Source organism: Centroberyx affinis, unplaced genomic scaffold (assembly GCF_046629955.1).
Source record: "Centroberyx affinis isolate AG114_WGS23_722 - 3 ecotype Tasmania unplaced genomic scaffold, CSIRO-AGI_Caff_v1 ptg002154l_1, whole genome shotgun sequence".
Lineage (NCBI taxonomy): Eukaryota > Metazoa > Chordata > Actinopteri > Beryciformes > Berycidae > Centroberyx > Centroberyx affinis.
In genome coordinates, this window is record NW_027280470.1 from 215582 (window position 1) to 232301 (window position 16720).

A 16720-nucleotide genomic window follows, 5' to 3' on the forward strand; every position below is an offset into this window, starting at 1 on the left:
CTGTCTGTCTCTCTGTCTGTCTGTCTGTCTGTCTATCTGTCTGTCTGTCTATCCATCTATCTATCCACACCAAATGACTCCCCCTGCTGGCCAGAAGCCGTCACTGCAGGTTGCTTTGAGCCTGAGCCTAATATTTCACCTGAAAAACAATGTGTCATGTAAAAAAAATAAGTAAATAAATAAAATAAAATAAAAATTCACTGGACTTAAAATTAAGATATGACTAAATAGAACTGATGAAGCCTCACGGATGAGTCTTCAACGTCTTCAATTGATCATTTTATTCATTTTAAATCCAGTAGATTTTGTTTTTATTAATATTTGTGGATATCTTACTACCTGGATGACTGAAATGAATCTACTCAATATGTGTCAGGATTTTTTTTCCCCTTTACTTTGCTCCATGTAGGGGTTAATAAATAGAAACGTCCCCTTCCGTGTTGTCAGAGCATCATGTTGCTGTGTGTCGCTTCGTTTTCTTCACCGCACTGATCAGCCAGTTTGTCTCTGGATTAGTCACCGAGTGAAATCCTCAAATTCATAAACAGGCTTTTTTTTTTCTGGCGACACGTCACGGAAAGGGCGTAGTTGGGTCTGTTGTTGCTAAGTTTCTTCAAAATAAACACGAGATAAACACAAGAGGCTGCCTTTACAAAAAAACGACTTTAGCAATCCTATAATATTTTTATAAGAATGCTATACGCCTATAAATATCACAGCAAAACTATGAGTGGGAATATTATAGTGATACCACGGGAGTTTTTAAAAAAGATATAAACTTGCTATAAACTCACTATTGAGCATCAGAGACATACTCCCTATTGCAATATTATTCAAATATTATTTACGGTGAAGAATCTATCATTTCAATCTCAATAAATACATTTCTTTTTATAAATTAGAAGCACATCATCCAACAAACTGTCTCAGATTCACTTTAAATGCACTTTTATATTGTGTATTAAATGCTTTTATGTTTCTTTCCTCTGCTGACCTGAGACTTCCCAAGAAAAACAATCTGTCCGCTCTCCAAAGCGCCTGATCGTGCTGGAGCGTCAGGAGCGCAACGCTGCGCCAGAAATGGGGGTGTGTGCGTAAATGGCGCACGTTGAGAGCGCAGCGGCCGAGGAGGATAGGGCGGTTTTATTTTAGAGTAATAGAGGTTTCTCCCCCATTCTGAGGGGCGGATGTAGCGATGAATACATAAATAACGACGATGCAAAACTTGACAGCTCGACAGGTCATCATCTGTCTTTGACAGAAGACCCCCCTACGCATCCATACCAGCGTCAAGCTAGGCAGATTGCTAAAGAACACATCCGGTAGGCTTTTTTCCCAAATAAAACCCTTACTGACAAAAATGGCAACGTTTTGAGTAGCCTAATACCGACGTAGAATGTATGGGAAAATGTAGTAAATGAAAGCATAATTGTTGTGTTTTCCCCAAAATTACATTTCCACAGCAGAGCAAGGATTTGTTTTGTTCTGTAGCCTACACCTTGGGTAATGGCATTACTCACTTACTTACTCTAAATACTAAAAAACTGTATATAATTTAACTGTATTCCATCATGTTACCTAGAATTGAGGTATTCTGATATAGCCTACTTGTGAAAAATGAGAAAATTGCTTCTGGGAATATGTTTAAAGTGAAAGCAAGAAACCAGTTAAGGCCATTTAAACAGTGGCAGGTGTTCTTCGTCTTTATAAATTGTGGCTCAGAAGAAAATTTGAGTTTGAACCTGAGCTTTATAATTTTTCATTTTTTTCTTATCTGTAGGTTTAGATCTCAGATACGGAAAAGTATCTGAAAGTAAGCAGAATTGAGTTTGGGTACTCCCTTAGATTACACCAAAATTTGATTAGGTAACTAGTAATTGAATACGTTTTAAAGTAACCTATACCCAACCTTGAATGATTTTTTTTTTTTTTTTACGTCACACATTCAATGCTTTTATTTTGAAGGTGGAATCACATAACTTCCGGTGTGGTTCTAGCTTCTTCTGTCCAGCTTGACGCTCCCCTCCTCTGTGTAGCCTCGCATTGCGTGAAGCCGCATAAGCGTTTCCATAATGCGGGCGTGAGAGGCTGAGCGGAGCGGAGCGAGCGGAGGGAAACAACGGGAGGACAGCTGCGGGTTACCGGCCACAGAGGAGCCTGTCAGGCCGCTAGCGGCAAGGGACGGGCCACCGGAGAGACACGGCGGCATAATGTCGAACCGAAAACACCGGGACAACCAGGAGATTTGCGCCCGCAAGGTCCGGGAGCTGGCCCAGTCCGGAGTAAACAAACACTGCTTCGAGTGCAGCCAGCCCGGGGTGACTTACATCGACATCACGGTGGGCTGCTTCGTCTGCACGTCGTGCTCCGGAATGCTGTAAGTCTCCGGCGGGCAGGAGGGAATCTGCCACCCCGCTCTATCTGCTGCTGATTTGCATGTAGATACAAGTGCGAATACCCAGATAGCAAAATAGTAAAGTACCAGGCCCGTGATTGCACCACCACCCAGAGACAGGATTTACAGTATTTTTTTTTTTTTTTTTCATCACAACAGGGGATGATGAGGTGGAGTGCTGCTGCTGCTCTGGTGGTGCAACAGCCGAGGTTGTGTGTGCACAAATTAATTTACGCAGTGTCTCCTTCCCCTTCTCTCTCTCTCTCTCTCTCTCTCTCTCCCTGTCTCTCTCTCTGTCTCTCTGTCATGCGTTTCCTCCCGATACAGCTCATATTCAGAGAGCGCTACTTGGTCATTTTCCAGGTCTGAGTTACGTTTCATTTCGTCATGGTGCAGGTTTGACTCCTCTCTCCAGGCTCTGGTGTGTATGTGTGCGTGTGTGTGGGTGGGTGTGTGTGTGTGTGTTGTCACATTTTGTTCTGCATGTTCAGCCCAGGCCCCACACTCCTCAGGAAGAGGATTTTAACAGTTAGTGGCGAGGTTTCAGCACCGGTTTGCGCAATCTTGCACATGTATGTCCCACTTTACGGCCTTTGCTGTTATTCCACAGCATGGAGAAAATAAAAGGATGCTGGAAACACTAAGTTCTCTTTTGACACAGGAACTATTTCACTATTTCACAGCAAATTTTTGTACTTGATCTCACAGCCACCTGTCAGACATTTCCTTTTCCTCGTTTCATTTAATGCCTGCTCTCTCCCCTTTGTAATGAAACTGTCCGGTCTCAGTATTGCTAGAACCAGAAGAGAGGAATGACCCTCACATCTTCCATTTTCCTTTTTTCCCTTCTTTTAAATCTGATTCCCTCTCTCCATCTCTCTCTGCGTCTCAGGAGAGGCCTCAACCCTCCCCACAGAGTCAAGTCTATCTCCATGACAACCTTCTCCCAACAGGAAGTGGAGTTTCTCCAAAACCATGGCAACGAGGTGAGTGACAGCCAGCCGAACTGAGTCAGGTGGGCTCGGAGGCGGGACTTGCTGCACCTGACTGATTGTTGTGATCGGGATGATTAACATGCAGATTGATCAGCTGTTTATTGCTCACTTCTAAGGTGATTTCAGCCTGTTTTACACTGTAATTCTCCACATTTCTGGATTTGCCAGCAAAGCTACAGGTCATCTGGGCGGATTAGTCAACTTTTTGGTTAAAGGGGAAAGAAATAATTTTAGATTCAGTGTGTTGTCATTCTTGTGTTGTGATATGAAATATGAAGCGTCCCTTTGCTGCTACCAGTCTTCTTTGTGGTCGGGCTTTTTTGGGGGAGGAATGCTGCTACTCTGCCCACTCTGCTCCGAGGAACAAATCGACCAGCAACCGTTCCACCCAAACCACGATCTGCCTCCTCTGTGTGTGTATGTGTGTGTGTGTGTGTGTGTGTGTGTGTGTGTGGGCTAAACTCGCTCCTGAGCTTATCGTATATAAAAAGGACGAAGCGTTCCAGGCTGCAGCCATCAAGATGAGTGTTGACCGCGTTGATTCATATGTCAATCAGCCCGCCGTGTATGTGTGTGTGTGTGTGTGTGTGTGTGTGTGTGTGTGACTCAGTGGTGTCAAGTGATGTGAGGAGAGGCAGAGGTGTGTATCGTCCAGTTTCTCATCACCATCACCACCATCACCATCATCATCATCTTCATCTGTTGGCTCATCGGTGGATCTGGCTAGTCACGATTCACAGGCAGAGGCCATGAAATGTGAGGCGTAATATTTTCCGCGCTGCTTCCTCTGAATCTTGCATAGGAGATGAATCATTGAGGCTTGGTGGTAAAATCTGTGTGTGTGTGTGTGTGTGTGTGTGTGTGAGCCTCATGGAATGCTATTATATTGGGCCAAATGTCATACATACGGAGGAATATTGACTCGATTGATGTTTTATTAGACTCTGACCCCCCGCCCCCCCTACATTACACAACCCGCTCGACCGTTCAACCTTTCTAAGTGTGTTTTGGCAAAAATGTGTGTGTTCAGGTCGGGAGGAGGACTTGGCTGTGTGTGTTCGACCCAAAGACGGACGGCTGCTCCGACATGAGGGACTCTCAGAAGTTCAAAGAGTTCCTGCAGGACAAATACGAGAAGAAGAAATGGTGAGAAGGTCCCAGAGGATCCGGCCTCGTCTGCAGCACAGTGCGCTGATGGAGCTGGAGGAGGTCAAAGGGCAGAAGGGGGCGAAATGAGATCGATGACAAACTAATGACATTTGTTCCAAGAGACGCCTACTTTTATGAAACGGTTGAACAAAATTAGAACAAATGACAGTGTTTTTTAGAGGATAATAACTAAATAAATAATAACTAAACTGAATCAATGAGTGAGACTAACACTTGTTGACTGTTACTACCTACGTTTTGATAATTTCTAGGTTGTGATACCAAACACTGTTGACTCTAAATTGCATCACATAAATCGGTCAATATTTTAGTGTCTGCATTTACTATGTGTAGCTAGGGCTGAGCAATAATTCAATATTATCGTTTATCGTCTTTCAGGGTTATATCATGATGATATGGTGATTTTGGGATATCGTGACACACAATTCTGCTGTCTAAATTGGTAATAACAAGCAAATTTTATTTAGAAACTCTGACAAAATGAGGTATGGTAGGAATATTATTTGCAAATTTCAGTTTTGTTTGACATCACACCCTAACATTACCATTCGGTTCAATGGGATGAACATTTATTTGATCACTTAACTTAATGTGATTTTGCATAAGTGAGCCATATTGTGATATATATGTCCATATAGAAAAAAATCATTATGATTATTGTGATATTGATTTCAACCCTATCTCCCAGCCCTAGGTGTAAGCTTTATTATATTTTGTATTAGGCCAGTTGATCACACAGACTCTCTTTACGTCACTGAATCTCCCGTCTCTTCCAGGCATTTTTCCAAGAGTAAGAACCGGAGGGATGTGGAGGGTCCTTGGAGCCCCGGGGTCCAGGCCTTGCCCCCGTCCCACGGCCCCCTGTCCAGCCAGGCCCCGTCCCATACCATGCCCCCCAACGCCAGACCCGCCAGGACGCTGGTGAGAAGATACACATGTGTGATGGAGAGAGTGATAGAGAAAGAGACAGACCTTTAAAGGGAGGGGAGTGTAAGAGAGAGAGAGAGAGGAACCGGTCCAAAAATAGAGAGATTGATTCGAGAGCGCAGGTGAAGAGAGAAAAGAGTGGAAAGAGAAAGTGGGAGCTGGGAGGGAGGGAGAGAGAAAGAGACACAGAAGTAGTTCAAAGAGAGCGAGGGAGTGTACAGAAAAAAAAAGGCGAAAAAGAAAAGAGAAAGGAGCTGGAATCAGTCCGCTGCAGCAGAGAGACAGAGACTGATGGGAGGGAGAGAGAGAGAGAGAGAGAAGACCAGGTAGCCTCGACATCAAAGCCGACGCTTATGAATTATTGAGAAAGCATGAAAGAGACTCACTTCTTCTGCCTTTGTCCCCCCTCCCCCCCTCTGCCCCCCCCACCCCTCTCCTGTTGTCTTCCAGTCCCAGGCCCAGCTGCCATCGTGGGACCGAGCCCCCGCTGTCTCTCCGGCTGACATGCGGACGGACGTGTTCACCGCTCGGCCCTCGCGCTCCCAAAGCTTCAGAGACCCCCCTCTGAAAGGTGTGTGTGGGGGGGGTGTGTAGGGGTTAATCAATATGGGACAATATTTTTGGACTGAAGCGGCCCATAGCTGATATTTTGTGGCATTGTTTAATATCTTCACTGTAAATCAGACAACAATACTACTGCTACTACTACTACTACTACTATTACTAATAATAATAATATATTCAAGTAAACTTATGTTGATGTTTTTTCCTAATTTACCCTACAATTGTTTTATATTCTATTTTATTGTCAATTGCATTGATTATGTCCACTGTTTTTATTGCTTATTTTATGTTCTATTATGTTCTTTTTTCTTTCCTTTTAAATTGTTCATTTATTTTCATAATGTGGGTGTTGTGAAGCCCTTTGAGACAGTGATTAAGGGCCGTACAAATACATTTGACTTAACTTCCTTTCCTTTCCTTTGTTTTCCTTTTCTTTTCTTTTCTTTTCTTGCGTTTTCTTTTCTATTCTTTTCCTTTCCTTTCCTTTCCTTTCCTTTGTTTTCCTTTTCTTTTCTTTCCTTTCCTTTCCTTTCCTTGCCTCTTGTCTTTTTCCCCTTGCTGAATCCTATTGGTACTCTTGCTGCTGCAACAACAACCTAATTTCCCCACAAGGAACAACATATTTTCATCTTAATCAAACTGCATCATATTGGAGGTGGACAACTTTGCCTTGCCGCTATCTTATTTTTAATATTTTCATTATGGGCAAACTGACATGTCATCTTACCCTGTAGGGTACCTGAAGCAACTTTGTTACTATGGACAACAAAAAATTGGATTTCTTATTGACCTTGTTGTAACTTTATCTCCCCCTCATCACTTTTTCCTCCCATCATTTTCTACTCTTTCCTCTGTTTTGTCATCTTTATCTCTAACCACACCCCTTTCTCACAGACCCTGTCCTGTGTGGGATCGAACGACAACGTCCCGGCTCCCTGTCGTCGGCGCTGGGAGCTCAGAGCCACGCCCCCTCCTTCCCCGCCCTGCCGCGACCCTCAGGTCTGTCCCCCACTCACTGTCCACTCTTTGGGCCTCATGCAAGAACATTTTCATATTCTTATCTTAAATTTCTCTTACTTTTTTCATGAGGTGGACTAGACGGAGTGTGCCACGTCAGATTCACCAAATGCTCGTATCTTCAGAAAATGTAAATGACCTGCGTAAACATGATGAATGGCACCTGTTCTAAATTAATGCGCGTTCATGAGAATTGTGAATTTGCATAATTGACGCCCCAATAATTCCATTATAAGGTTAGGGGTCCGGCCCATATGTCGGGAAGCTTCATTCATAAAAATGACACAGAAGACTAAAAAGAAGTCTACCAGCTCTGAGATTGAAGCCCTACTATCAGAAATAAATCAACCAAAGCATATAATATTTAATATAATTTAATATAATTTAATATAATATAATATGGAATCAAAGGCCCTGCTAAAGCCAAGGAATGGAAAAAAATAACTTGTGCTGTTAATGCAGTGTTGTCTGCTGTGCGTTCCCTTAACGAAAAACAACTCTATTCTATACATTTTAGATGAATACTAAATAAATATCCCAACAAAGCTATAATTCCCTATAGGAATATTATAGTGATACTACAGAAGACAAAAATACCATGATATGGTCACTATAAACTCACTATTGAGTACCACAGACCCTCTAAGTCCCTATCGGAGTATTGTAAGAATATTATAGGACTATAGTGATTTGTCGTTAGGGCACAGAAATAAAAAAAGAAATGGCTTGACATGAAATTAGATGCAAAAAGCAAGGCGATCCATGACTGCAACAGGAGGGAGCCAGGAGGAATTCTCTGTTACACAGACAGATGAAAGAATAGGCCTATACCTGCCATAATTGGCGATATGGCAGTGTCAGGTGTGCAGCAGAGGATGTCGGCCTGGACAGCGACTTGCACCTCAACCTGGTGAGACCTAAATTTAGATTCACTTGCACTTACCCACATTAACGTTATAAAACTGGAGTAAAATAGCCTATAAATCAGATTTATCTCCCTCTATAATGTATTTCCCCAATACAATCTAACCTTGCCTTTGTCTCATCTGAGTGTTTGTCAAATAACCTGGCAATCATTAGTGTTTTTTTGTTTTGTCTTTGTATTGAGCGCACTTATAGGCTACCATGTAACCCACATGGATTGTATGCAGCTCTGGTAAAATAGATTACGCACTACCTTCTTTTGAAAAAGCCATCAGTGCTCCCTTGCTATTTTCCCTGTTACTGTAACCACTATACTGGTAAATCTCAACATGATTATACATTACAGTGTCATTTATATATTCAAACTCAAAATTTCTTCAAAGTGACAGAGATACAATCCATTAGTCAATCGATTTTTTTTTTGCTTTGGAGAATGGAAGGTTGATTGTACGTGACTCGTACGACAGGTCTGGACCACTCGTACATTTTGTTCATACCTAAGATAAAATTGTAAATACGAGAAAATTGGTGAATGCGGCAAATTCTCTTAAATCGCTCGTACGAGTGATTTAAGAACGAATCTGTTCGTACGAGTGGTTCTTGCATGAGGCTCATTGTTCTTTAAGTCTCATTATAGAAGGAAATGGAGAGATAAGTCCTTGAACTTGCAGTAATCATTTTCATGTGGTCAGTTTTTTCGTACCAAGTGGGTCAAACACGCCGCCATCTTTCTTAGCCCACTGGGTCGCTGTCAAGCCATTTTTCATGACCAGCGAAATTCAACAGACTGCTTACTAGACGGGACACAAAATGGCTCAACTTGCTGCAGATGGCAGTGAAAGTAAAGCAGTGCAGTGTCATGCGATGTCAATGACTCTTCCTCCTCCTCTCTTTCTCTTTTTCTCCACCCCTCCCTTCTCCCTTAACAAATCCCTTTCTTTCTTCTGTCTCTTTCTTATCTCTCTCTCTCTTCCCCAACCCTCGTAGCCAGTAGCACTTTCAAAAACCACTTCACTTTAGGTAAGGCACGGCACAAACTAATGCATATGAGTGTGTGCTGAGCGGCTGAGATCGATAAGCTTCTGCCATGCTATATCATTCATAATAGATGCACAATCTATGGCTGAGCATGCATCGCTCGCACGTGAATTTCACTTTATTGTAGAACAACAGAATAGAATCAAACAGAGCAGTGAGAGCAGATCCTCTAAATCCGTTATGTGGGTGTGAGTACCTGCGGCGGGAAGCCATTCACACACACACTCACACACACACGCACACACACACGCGGCCGGCCAATGTCACACACTGCAATCGGGGTCGATATTTTTCCTCATCAGTCAGAATCTCACTTCAAAAAGCCCACATCTGAAGGCTAGGGAGGGTCAAGGAGAAACACATACACACACACACACACACACACACACGCTGTTCCCTCAGAGGAAAAAGAACAAGTTTAAAGTAAAGCTATTTTTAGGCGGCAGGCTGGTCGCCCTGTCAGCAGAGGGCCGCTGATATTTCGCACCGCGTTGCGTTGAAGCGCTTAAAGTGTATGTAGGGCACAGCTGTAATCACACAACGCATATTAACATTCCAAACAAGTATTCCAAGAAGCGAAATGTAAGTTCACAAAGATAGGCCGGTATCTCGAAGTTGTGCAGGACCAGTTGAGGACACTGTGATCATATCCCAAAAATGTGGCAAACATGCTTGACTTTTGCATGCTGTAAAGCTGCAGATAATCTCTATCTTTTCCAGTCTGGTCTCTGTCTCTGTCTCCTCAGCTCTCAGAGAAGGAAAACAGACTCCACAGACTGATATTCATGCTTCCCAGAATTGGATTTTGCAAACAAAACTAATGTTCTTTGTCCAAACAATGTGCACTATCAATGTTTTGGCTGATAATAGCATGCTTTGTGGCTAATGTTTGTGCAAAGCTTGTGTCGCCCCCCCACCCACAACGATCTTTTGTCGCAATTTCCTGCCTTTGTTATGTTCTCACAATTGTGTTTATGTGGTTCGCTGGACTGAAAACTGTCCAGGACTTTGTCGGCTTGCTGCTGCACCTTTGGATTTTATTGTTGATGCTAAACGGTGGAAGCAACTTCATCATCGCTATATTGAACTACTAATATGACATGGCCTATATAGCATGAAGACAGCATGAGATAAATCCTGTTTCTTTATGGATAGAGCTAGATGACAGGTTGTTTTATGTTGTCTGATTTAGGGCTGGGCAACATGGACACAATTCATATCATGATAATCATAAGAAATTGTTTCGATGTTGATATGTAACGATATTCGCATAACATAAGCATAAGCAACGTAAGCAAAATTACGTTAAATTGCCAAATTGATGTTCATGCTTTGAACTGCATGGGAATAGTAAGATTACAACTGTAATTTTCAAATAGTATTCCCTAATTTGTTTCATATATCATTTTGTGAGAGAATTGAATTAACATTTGGTCTTTATTAATAATTTAGATAACAGAATTGTGTATGAAGATAACTTGATCACGATCTGACCCTACTGAAAGATGATACACAGCACTGAATTATTGCCCAGCCCTGGTCTGACTTGGGGTGTGTGTAACCGTGACACCCTTAATCGGAAAGCCACTTTTCATAAAAAGGTAGCATTACTTATACATAGGCTGCTGTTGGCCTTCCAGGTCTGAAAGCTCCAAGATGTGAATTATACATGAACGCAGCATCAGAACCTGCAGCTCCCATCAGCCATCTGTGCATGGAGGATGAGTGTCTTGTCTTGTGTGTCGGTCTCAGGTCGGACGGTCTCCGCCTCGGGGGCCACGGGGCCCTTCAGGGCCTTCCCCAAGTCTCTCAGTGTGGACTTTGGAGGCCTGAGTCATCCTCAGGCCCAGACGCTGCCCCAGGCCCAGCAGCACCAGCACCAGCACCAGCAGCAGCAGCAGCAGCAGGCTGGAGCGGGTCACACCACACCGCCGGTCAGCGGCTCCAGCGCACAGGACAGATACGCCGCAGTGTCACAGCTGGACAGCGTCTTCTCTGACTCATCGCCGGCCACAGGTAGGGGATTAAGTGTCTGCTTCAGTCTGCGAGTATAATGCTTCTAATGTGTGTGTGTGTGTGTGTGTGTGTGTGTGCATTGTGCCTGGTTTTGTGTGTGGGTGTGTGTGTTTGTGAGTACAAGCTCATATCGATCTGTTGATTCGTGGGGAAGGTGGCTTGTGTTAGTAGCTAGGGAGAGGGAGAAGAGGGTAATAGAGATGTGAGACAAACAGTGTGTGTGTGTGAGAGAGAGAGAGAGAGAGAGAGAGAGTGAGAGGGGGAGAGAGAGAGAAAGAGAGAGAGAGAGAGAGTTAGAGAGAGAGTGAGATTGTCACGGCCAGCTCAACTGGGTTGCGTAACATCCTTACTCGAAATGCCAAGGCTTTTAGCAACTGAATTATGCCCATTGTGTTTTTCTGCTCTAGATATTGCACAGTCTGTTCCGAAGGACCTTGTTAATACGTTGCAGTCCGGTTAAAAACAGATGTATGTCGCTAACGACCGAGGCAGCTGCTTTAACGCATATGTGCCAGGATTCATGTGAGGATCCCTTGAGCGTGCTGCGACATGCTGTGTTGTTTTCTGCTGCCTCCCCTGTCTAGTATTGTAGACAGGTTATTGATTTTCTGTCACAGCTCAGGTTGATTAATATCAGGCTGAACGTGGAGCAGGTATTTTATTCTTGGTACTTGTAATGCTTTTGTACTTTGACGACTTACACAACAGTTTGAACCCTTGTCTTTGTGAGATCTTTATGCACTCTTCAAGATAATAGCACTTGATCTCTTAAATTAGGCCTCATTAGAGCCCCGGGGTGATGATGTCTGTGTTTGAATGTTTGTTTTCAGCGCCACCTGGTGGACCTCCGCAGTACAACGCCATCTTTGGCAGCAGGCTCTCATCCAGCTCCACTCCTGCCAGGTAAAACAAGTCCAATTCAGTCCGGTCAAACAGTCAATTTGTCTTGCAGAGCAACGTTAATGATTAGAGGATTTTTTTGTGTCCGCTGCCCCCTTTACCAGCCATGTAATGATTGATCCTCCATTTTCCTACTTCTCTCCTGATCCTCTCTTCTTCTTCTTCTCCTCTCCCCAGTTCCCCCGGTGTCGATACAGTCTCCGGCTCCCAAACCTTTGCAAGTAGGTAGCGAGGACCAATCACGCTATCCCGCTCTGTATTTACATTTCAATTCCTTGATCTTTGAAACCGTCCAGCACCCCTCAATTAGGATGCAACTGTCCGACTTAAAGCCACCAGCTTTGTGGCGCGGTTTGAATAGCCGGGAATGTTAGCCTGTTAGCCCCGTGTGCTGTGAATTATCTGCCTGTCTCTTCCCCCCTGTGTGTCTCAGATTTCCCCAACCCATTCAGCTCCGGCTCCGGCTCCTCTTCCCAGCAGCCCGTTGCCCTCTCCCCCAGTAACCCCTTCAGCAGCGCCTCAGGAGGTGAGACTCGCCCCTAACTCGTAATTTAGGCCCGTAACTCGACCACATCCTACACGTCTTTTAGAGATCTGAAAAGGTCGCTGTGACCAAGAACTTTGTATCGGTTCCTCAAATGATTTGCTGCACCGTTTTCCTTCAGGCTGATCCAGTCACTTCAGTTTTACAAATGAATGCTTTCAGGCCAAATGATATAGATTCATATTTCAGAAAAGACCTGAAATCATCAAATTTTGTGGTTTTGTTTTCATTATATAATTTGGGTAAAGGGTTTTGTGTGTGTGTAGATGGGATATGCAGACCGACATTTACCAGTTGCTGTGTGTTCAAAATTATTCCATTAAAACAAGTCTTAAAATAGCTAATAAATGTCATCGTGTCCCATCATTTGCCAGCTAATGACAGTAAGTGATCAGGTGTTACAGCTTATGTAACATGGACTGATTTGTTGTTTTTGAGCTTAGCGTCTTTATCATTTCTGTAAATTGTTCTACCACTACCACTAACTTACTATTACTAACTTATTACAACTTTTGTAGTATTTCTACTACATACAACTATAAAACACAGTATTAGTGGGTAATATTAGTCATCATACATCCTGATATATCAACATATCACGGTTCTTCATTTGTTTTATTTATATGTGTGTGTGTCTTTTCCACAGGTGACTCGAGTGCGTTTGTCACCTCGCCCACCTCAGTTTTCCCGCCGTCCGCCTCCTTCCCGGCCCCCACTACCCAGAATGCATTTCCTCACGAGTCAGCGAGCAACCAGGAAGCCAACGGTAAGTTATGAATTTGTTTTCAATAACTACAGTACACTGATTTACGTTGATTTCCTTTCCATGTATGATAAATGTCTTATATATAACATGGAAAAGACACAGAATAGAATAGAATAGAATAGAGATATTTTGATGACCTAATATGACTCATCCTATCACATCATGCCATGCCAGTGTATTTACTGATACTGTAATATACTGTACCTTACGTATTTTCATCCATGCATCCATCATACATATTTAACTAAAAATTACATGGCTAATACATGCCATTGGCTACTTGCCACTCGTCCACTGGCTGCTAGTGTGGCATCTATGTATGTGTGCTGGCTGCAGATCAAACGCTCTCAGCCTGAGGGGCTGCTAGGCGCCCGGCACACCGCTAATGATCCATTCTCACAACAGTGACCAGCCACAGCCCAGGAATACCAATTCACACACACACACACACACACACAGTATGGAGTGTTCACGCTTTTATCTCTGGTTTTTGGCGTTTTTTTCGGCTTTGTCTTGACACCGGAAACCGTTTCATCTCTCACTCACAGCCGAAAGTGACAGTGTGTTTGTGTGCCTTTTTTTTTTTTTTTTTTTCAGGTTTCGCCTCCTTCCCCGCGTCCGACTCTCAGCCCAAAGTCCCTCGCCCGATGTCGGTGAATCCATTTACTGTGAGTGCCCATTCACAGCCTTTGCGATCGAGTGGCACCGAGTGCACTCCAGTACGAGGCTGTTTAGGAAGCGGGACCGAATGCGCTGAATGAGGGGGGGGGGGGGTGGAAGGAGAAGGGGGGGAAGAGAGAAAGGCTAATTGGTATTTTTTGCAAGTTCCCTTTGCTGCAAGACACCCAGCAAGTGTAGTAACTTCCTCCCCTGCTCCCTCTCACCCTGCTTGTCTTTTCTGTCGGTCTTTCAGGGGAATGTTTACCCCAGCAGAGGGACGTCGCGGAATCCTTTCATCTGATCCTGGCGCCCCCTCGCTCTCCACCCCTCCTTCCCCCTCCTTCCCCCTCTCCCCCCCCCCTCCACCCCTTCACTCGCCCGCCCATCCATCTCTGGGAACCCGAGGGAGGAGGAGGAGGGAGAGAGGGCCGGGCCGGGCCGAGCGGAGGGGTGAACTTGAGGAGTCGCTGCCATTTCAATGCCTCTGGAGTATTTTCGGGGGGCGCCTGACGTCGTCCATGCAGAACCCCAGCCGTCCCTCTGTCTGTGTTTACGTGCCGTGTGGAGAAAAAAAGAAAAACAAGGTGTGAATGTAACTATGTGTATGACATTTTCTGCGTGTATGGGAACAAGTGCGAGTGCGTTTCGCCTGCTGTGTTTGTACCACGTGACGTATATCAAAAGGTGTTTGTGTGCCAATAGAAGCCACCTCAGGGCTCTGTGGGCGTCACACATGAACGACGCCTCTATCATTTTTTGACCTGCAGAAACACACATGCACACACACACACACACACACACACACACACACACACATACATACACACTGCTGCTGCTACCTGCTTCCATCTCCTGCTTAAGTGCAACAACCAGCCCGCCAGTAAATACGTCAGCGTCATCTTCTGCTTGCCTTTTTTTTGGTCTCTCCGTGGAGCGATCGTCCAAAAAAAACAACCTGTTGAACACTAGCCATTTGAATCGGTCCATGTTTACCATACGATAAAGTAGAGAGATCCGGTAGATGCCGACCCAGCGTCAAGAGACGAGTTAGAGATGGTTATTACAGCCTTAACAGCCTCCTGATGCATGTGCATAAGAGTTCAAAGACAGACGGGCTTCTTCTCCATAGTGGGTGTGTGGAACATGTTTTGCATTTGTTACTATTTCGTCAGGTTTCCTTTGGAGGATCATCTGTGGTTTCCACTCTCAGGCTGCATGCGCTTAGAGGGCTAAAAGGAGATGCTACTGAATGTAAAAGCAATTTCAAAAATAACTAGATGTGTACTTCATCGCTCCATGTAACGGACCAAATGTTTCTTGTTGTTTTTGGGGCGACATGGAGGCGAGGAGTTGATTTCTTTTATTTTGCCAAAAAAATAAATAAGAGATCCATGTAAGAAAGTATTTGTAATGACAAGTATCCATATTCATAAAATCAATTTGTTGCTTCTTAAGACAGTTGGACTCTTGAGTATTTGTGCATGAGTGTGTGTTTGTGGGTGTGAGAGAGAGGGAGAAGTGAGACTATGTAAAAGTACTGCTGTACATTCAGTCAGAAAATGTGTTAAAGTAAAGATAATCCCTCATACAAACACAAAATTAGACGTTAAATATTAATCAAAACGTGCGTTTGTTTTACACAGAGCTCCAATATTTTCTCAGTTCTTGAATGTGGCAGAAGCTCATTGGTGAAAGGCGGTAATGACGTAAGCAAACAGCAGGGGGCGCACGTGGTCCAGTTTTCTCTCACCTTGTGCAGAAGGTTACTTTTGGCTGCATATTGCATAACAACATACATATTGCATTATCATACAGTACAAAGATAGAAATCCTTTATATATCTGTCAAATTAAGCATTACTGAATTCATTAGATTAATTTACTGTAGTGTTACATACAATTTGAATTACACATCTAAAACATTTTATATTAAGAATGTACATTAATCGTGTTTTTAGGTAACGATTTATCACACCCATCCAACAGTGAGGGATCGAAATTTCACTTGCCTGTCAGACAGTCGTTTTTTTTTTTCTTTTTTCAGTCTAGACAGTGTTTGTCCTCAGCAGACAGAATTTGAATGGCAGCAATAACGAGAGAAGAGCTACTTCATCTAATCACAGCAGTTTAATCAGTGATATCACCCTAATCGATGTCAGCACGACCCTAACGAATAATCACAACAATGACTATAATATTCATATAGGATCCTTAGTGTGTCCGTGGTGAGTTTAGTGACCTATATCGTACTTTATTTTGATTTGATCTCCTACACTATTGGATTTTCTGTAGTATATTTTTGTCCTACAGCATGCTTTTCAGTTTTGTTGTGATGTTTGTATAGCATCCCTCTGAAGTTCAGCCTACTACAGCGTTACTACAGTTCTTTATTCATAAGGGGACACAGTGTTCCTTTTTAAATTCGTTTAATATTATGAACAAAGTCACGGTGGAATCCGCATTAAGAAGTCAAATTTCAGTTCCAAGTGTGATCATCTATATTCCCGCGGCCGGACAGCAGAGGATTGTACGATGATTGCTACGGGATGGGCTCATGGAAGCGCCAACCCGACAACGAAATCTGACTCCGGTCCGCACTGGAAGTGGTGCTGCCTTCACGTGTTGTCGGAAATATAGAGGTGATAGTTAAAGGACCCAACAAAGTGGTAAATAAGCCTGGGAAAGTCACAATTTTCTTTAACACCCGAGTAGCCGAGACTATCATTATATGTTGAAATCATTATAATATGATACTGCTTGGCATTCTATGTAGCGGAACAAATACAAAAACATTATGCTATTCAC

General features: G+C 43.6%; 1 protein-coding gene across 3 annotated transcripts; it reads left to right on the forward strand.

Annotated features, from left to right (window-relative positions):
• The first annotated feature begins 2080 nt into the window (after nt 1–2080).
• agfg2 (ArfGAP with FG repeats 2) lies at nt 2081–15357 on the forward strand. Of its 3 annotated transcripts, none has more exons than XM_071532029.1 (14): nt 2081–2377; nt 3288–3381; nt 4421–4536; nt 5337–5481; nt 5938–6058; nt 6946–7050; nt 8980–9012; nt 10783–11046; nt 11877–11949; nt 12124–12167; nt 12380–12472; nt 13137–13256; nt 13854–13924; nt 14170–15357. In XM_071532029.1, the coding sequence occupies exons 1-14, from the start codon at nt 2211–2213 to the stop codon at nt 14215–14217; spliced, it is 1494 nt and encodes a 497-aa protein (XP_071388130.1). In that variant the 5' UTR covers nt 2081–2210; the 3' UTR covers nt 14218–15357. The 3 variants fall into 3 exon arrangements, with proteins under 3 accessions (XP_071388130.1, XP_071388132.1, XP_071388133.1); XM_071532032.1 differs by having other exon boundaries at nt 2372–2377; nt 3312–3381; XM_071532031.1 differs by lacking the exon at nt 8980–9012.
• Nucleotides 15358–16720: the final 1363 nt, after the last annotated feature.

Excerpts from the sequence above, each read along its gene's own strand:
- agfg2 (XM_071532029.1), top strand. The coding sequence starts at position 2,211 with ATGTCGAACCGAAAACACCGGGACAACCAGGAGATTTGCGCCCGCAAG. Across the intron at positions 4,537-5,336 it reads AAATACGAGAAGAAGAAATG|GCATTTTTCCAAGAGTAAGA; the intron begins GTGAGAAGGTCC and ends CGTCTCTTCCAG. Across the intron at positions 7,051-8,979 it reads CGCCCTGCCGCGACCCTCAG|CCAGTAGCACTTTCAAAAAC; the intron begins GTCTGTCCCCCA and ends CAACCCTCGTAG.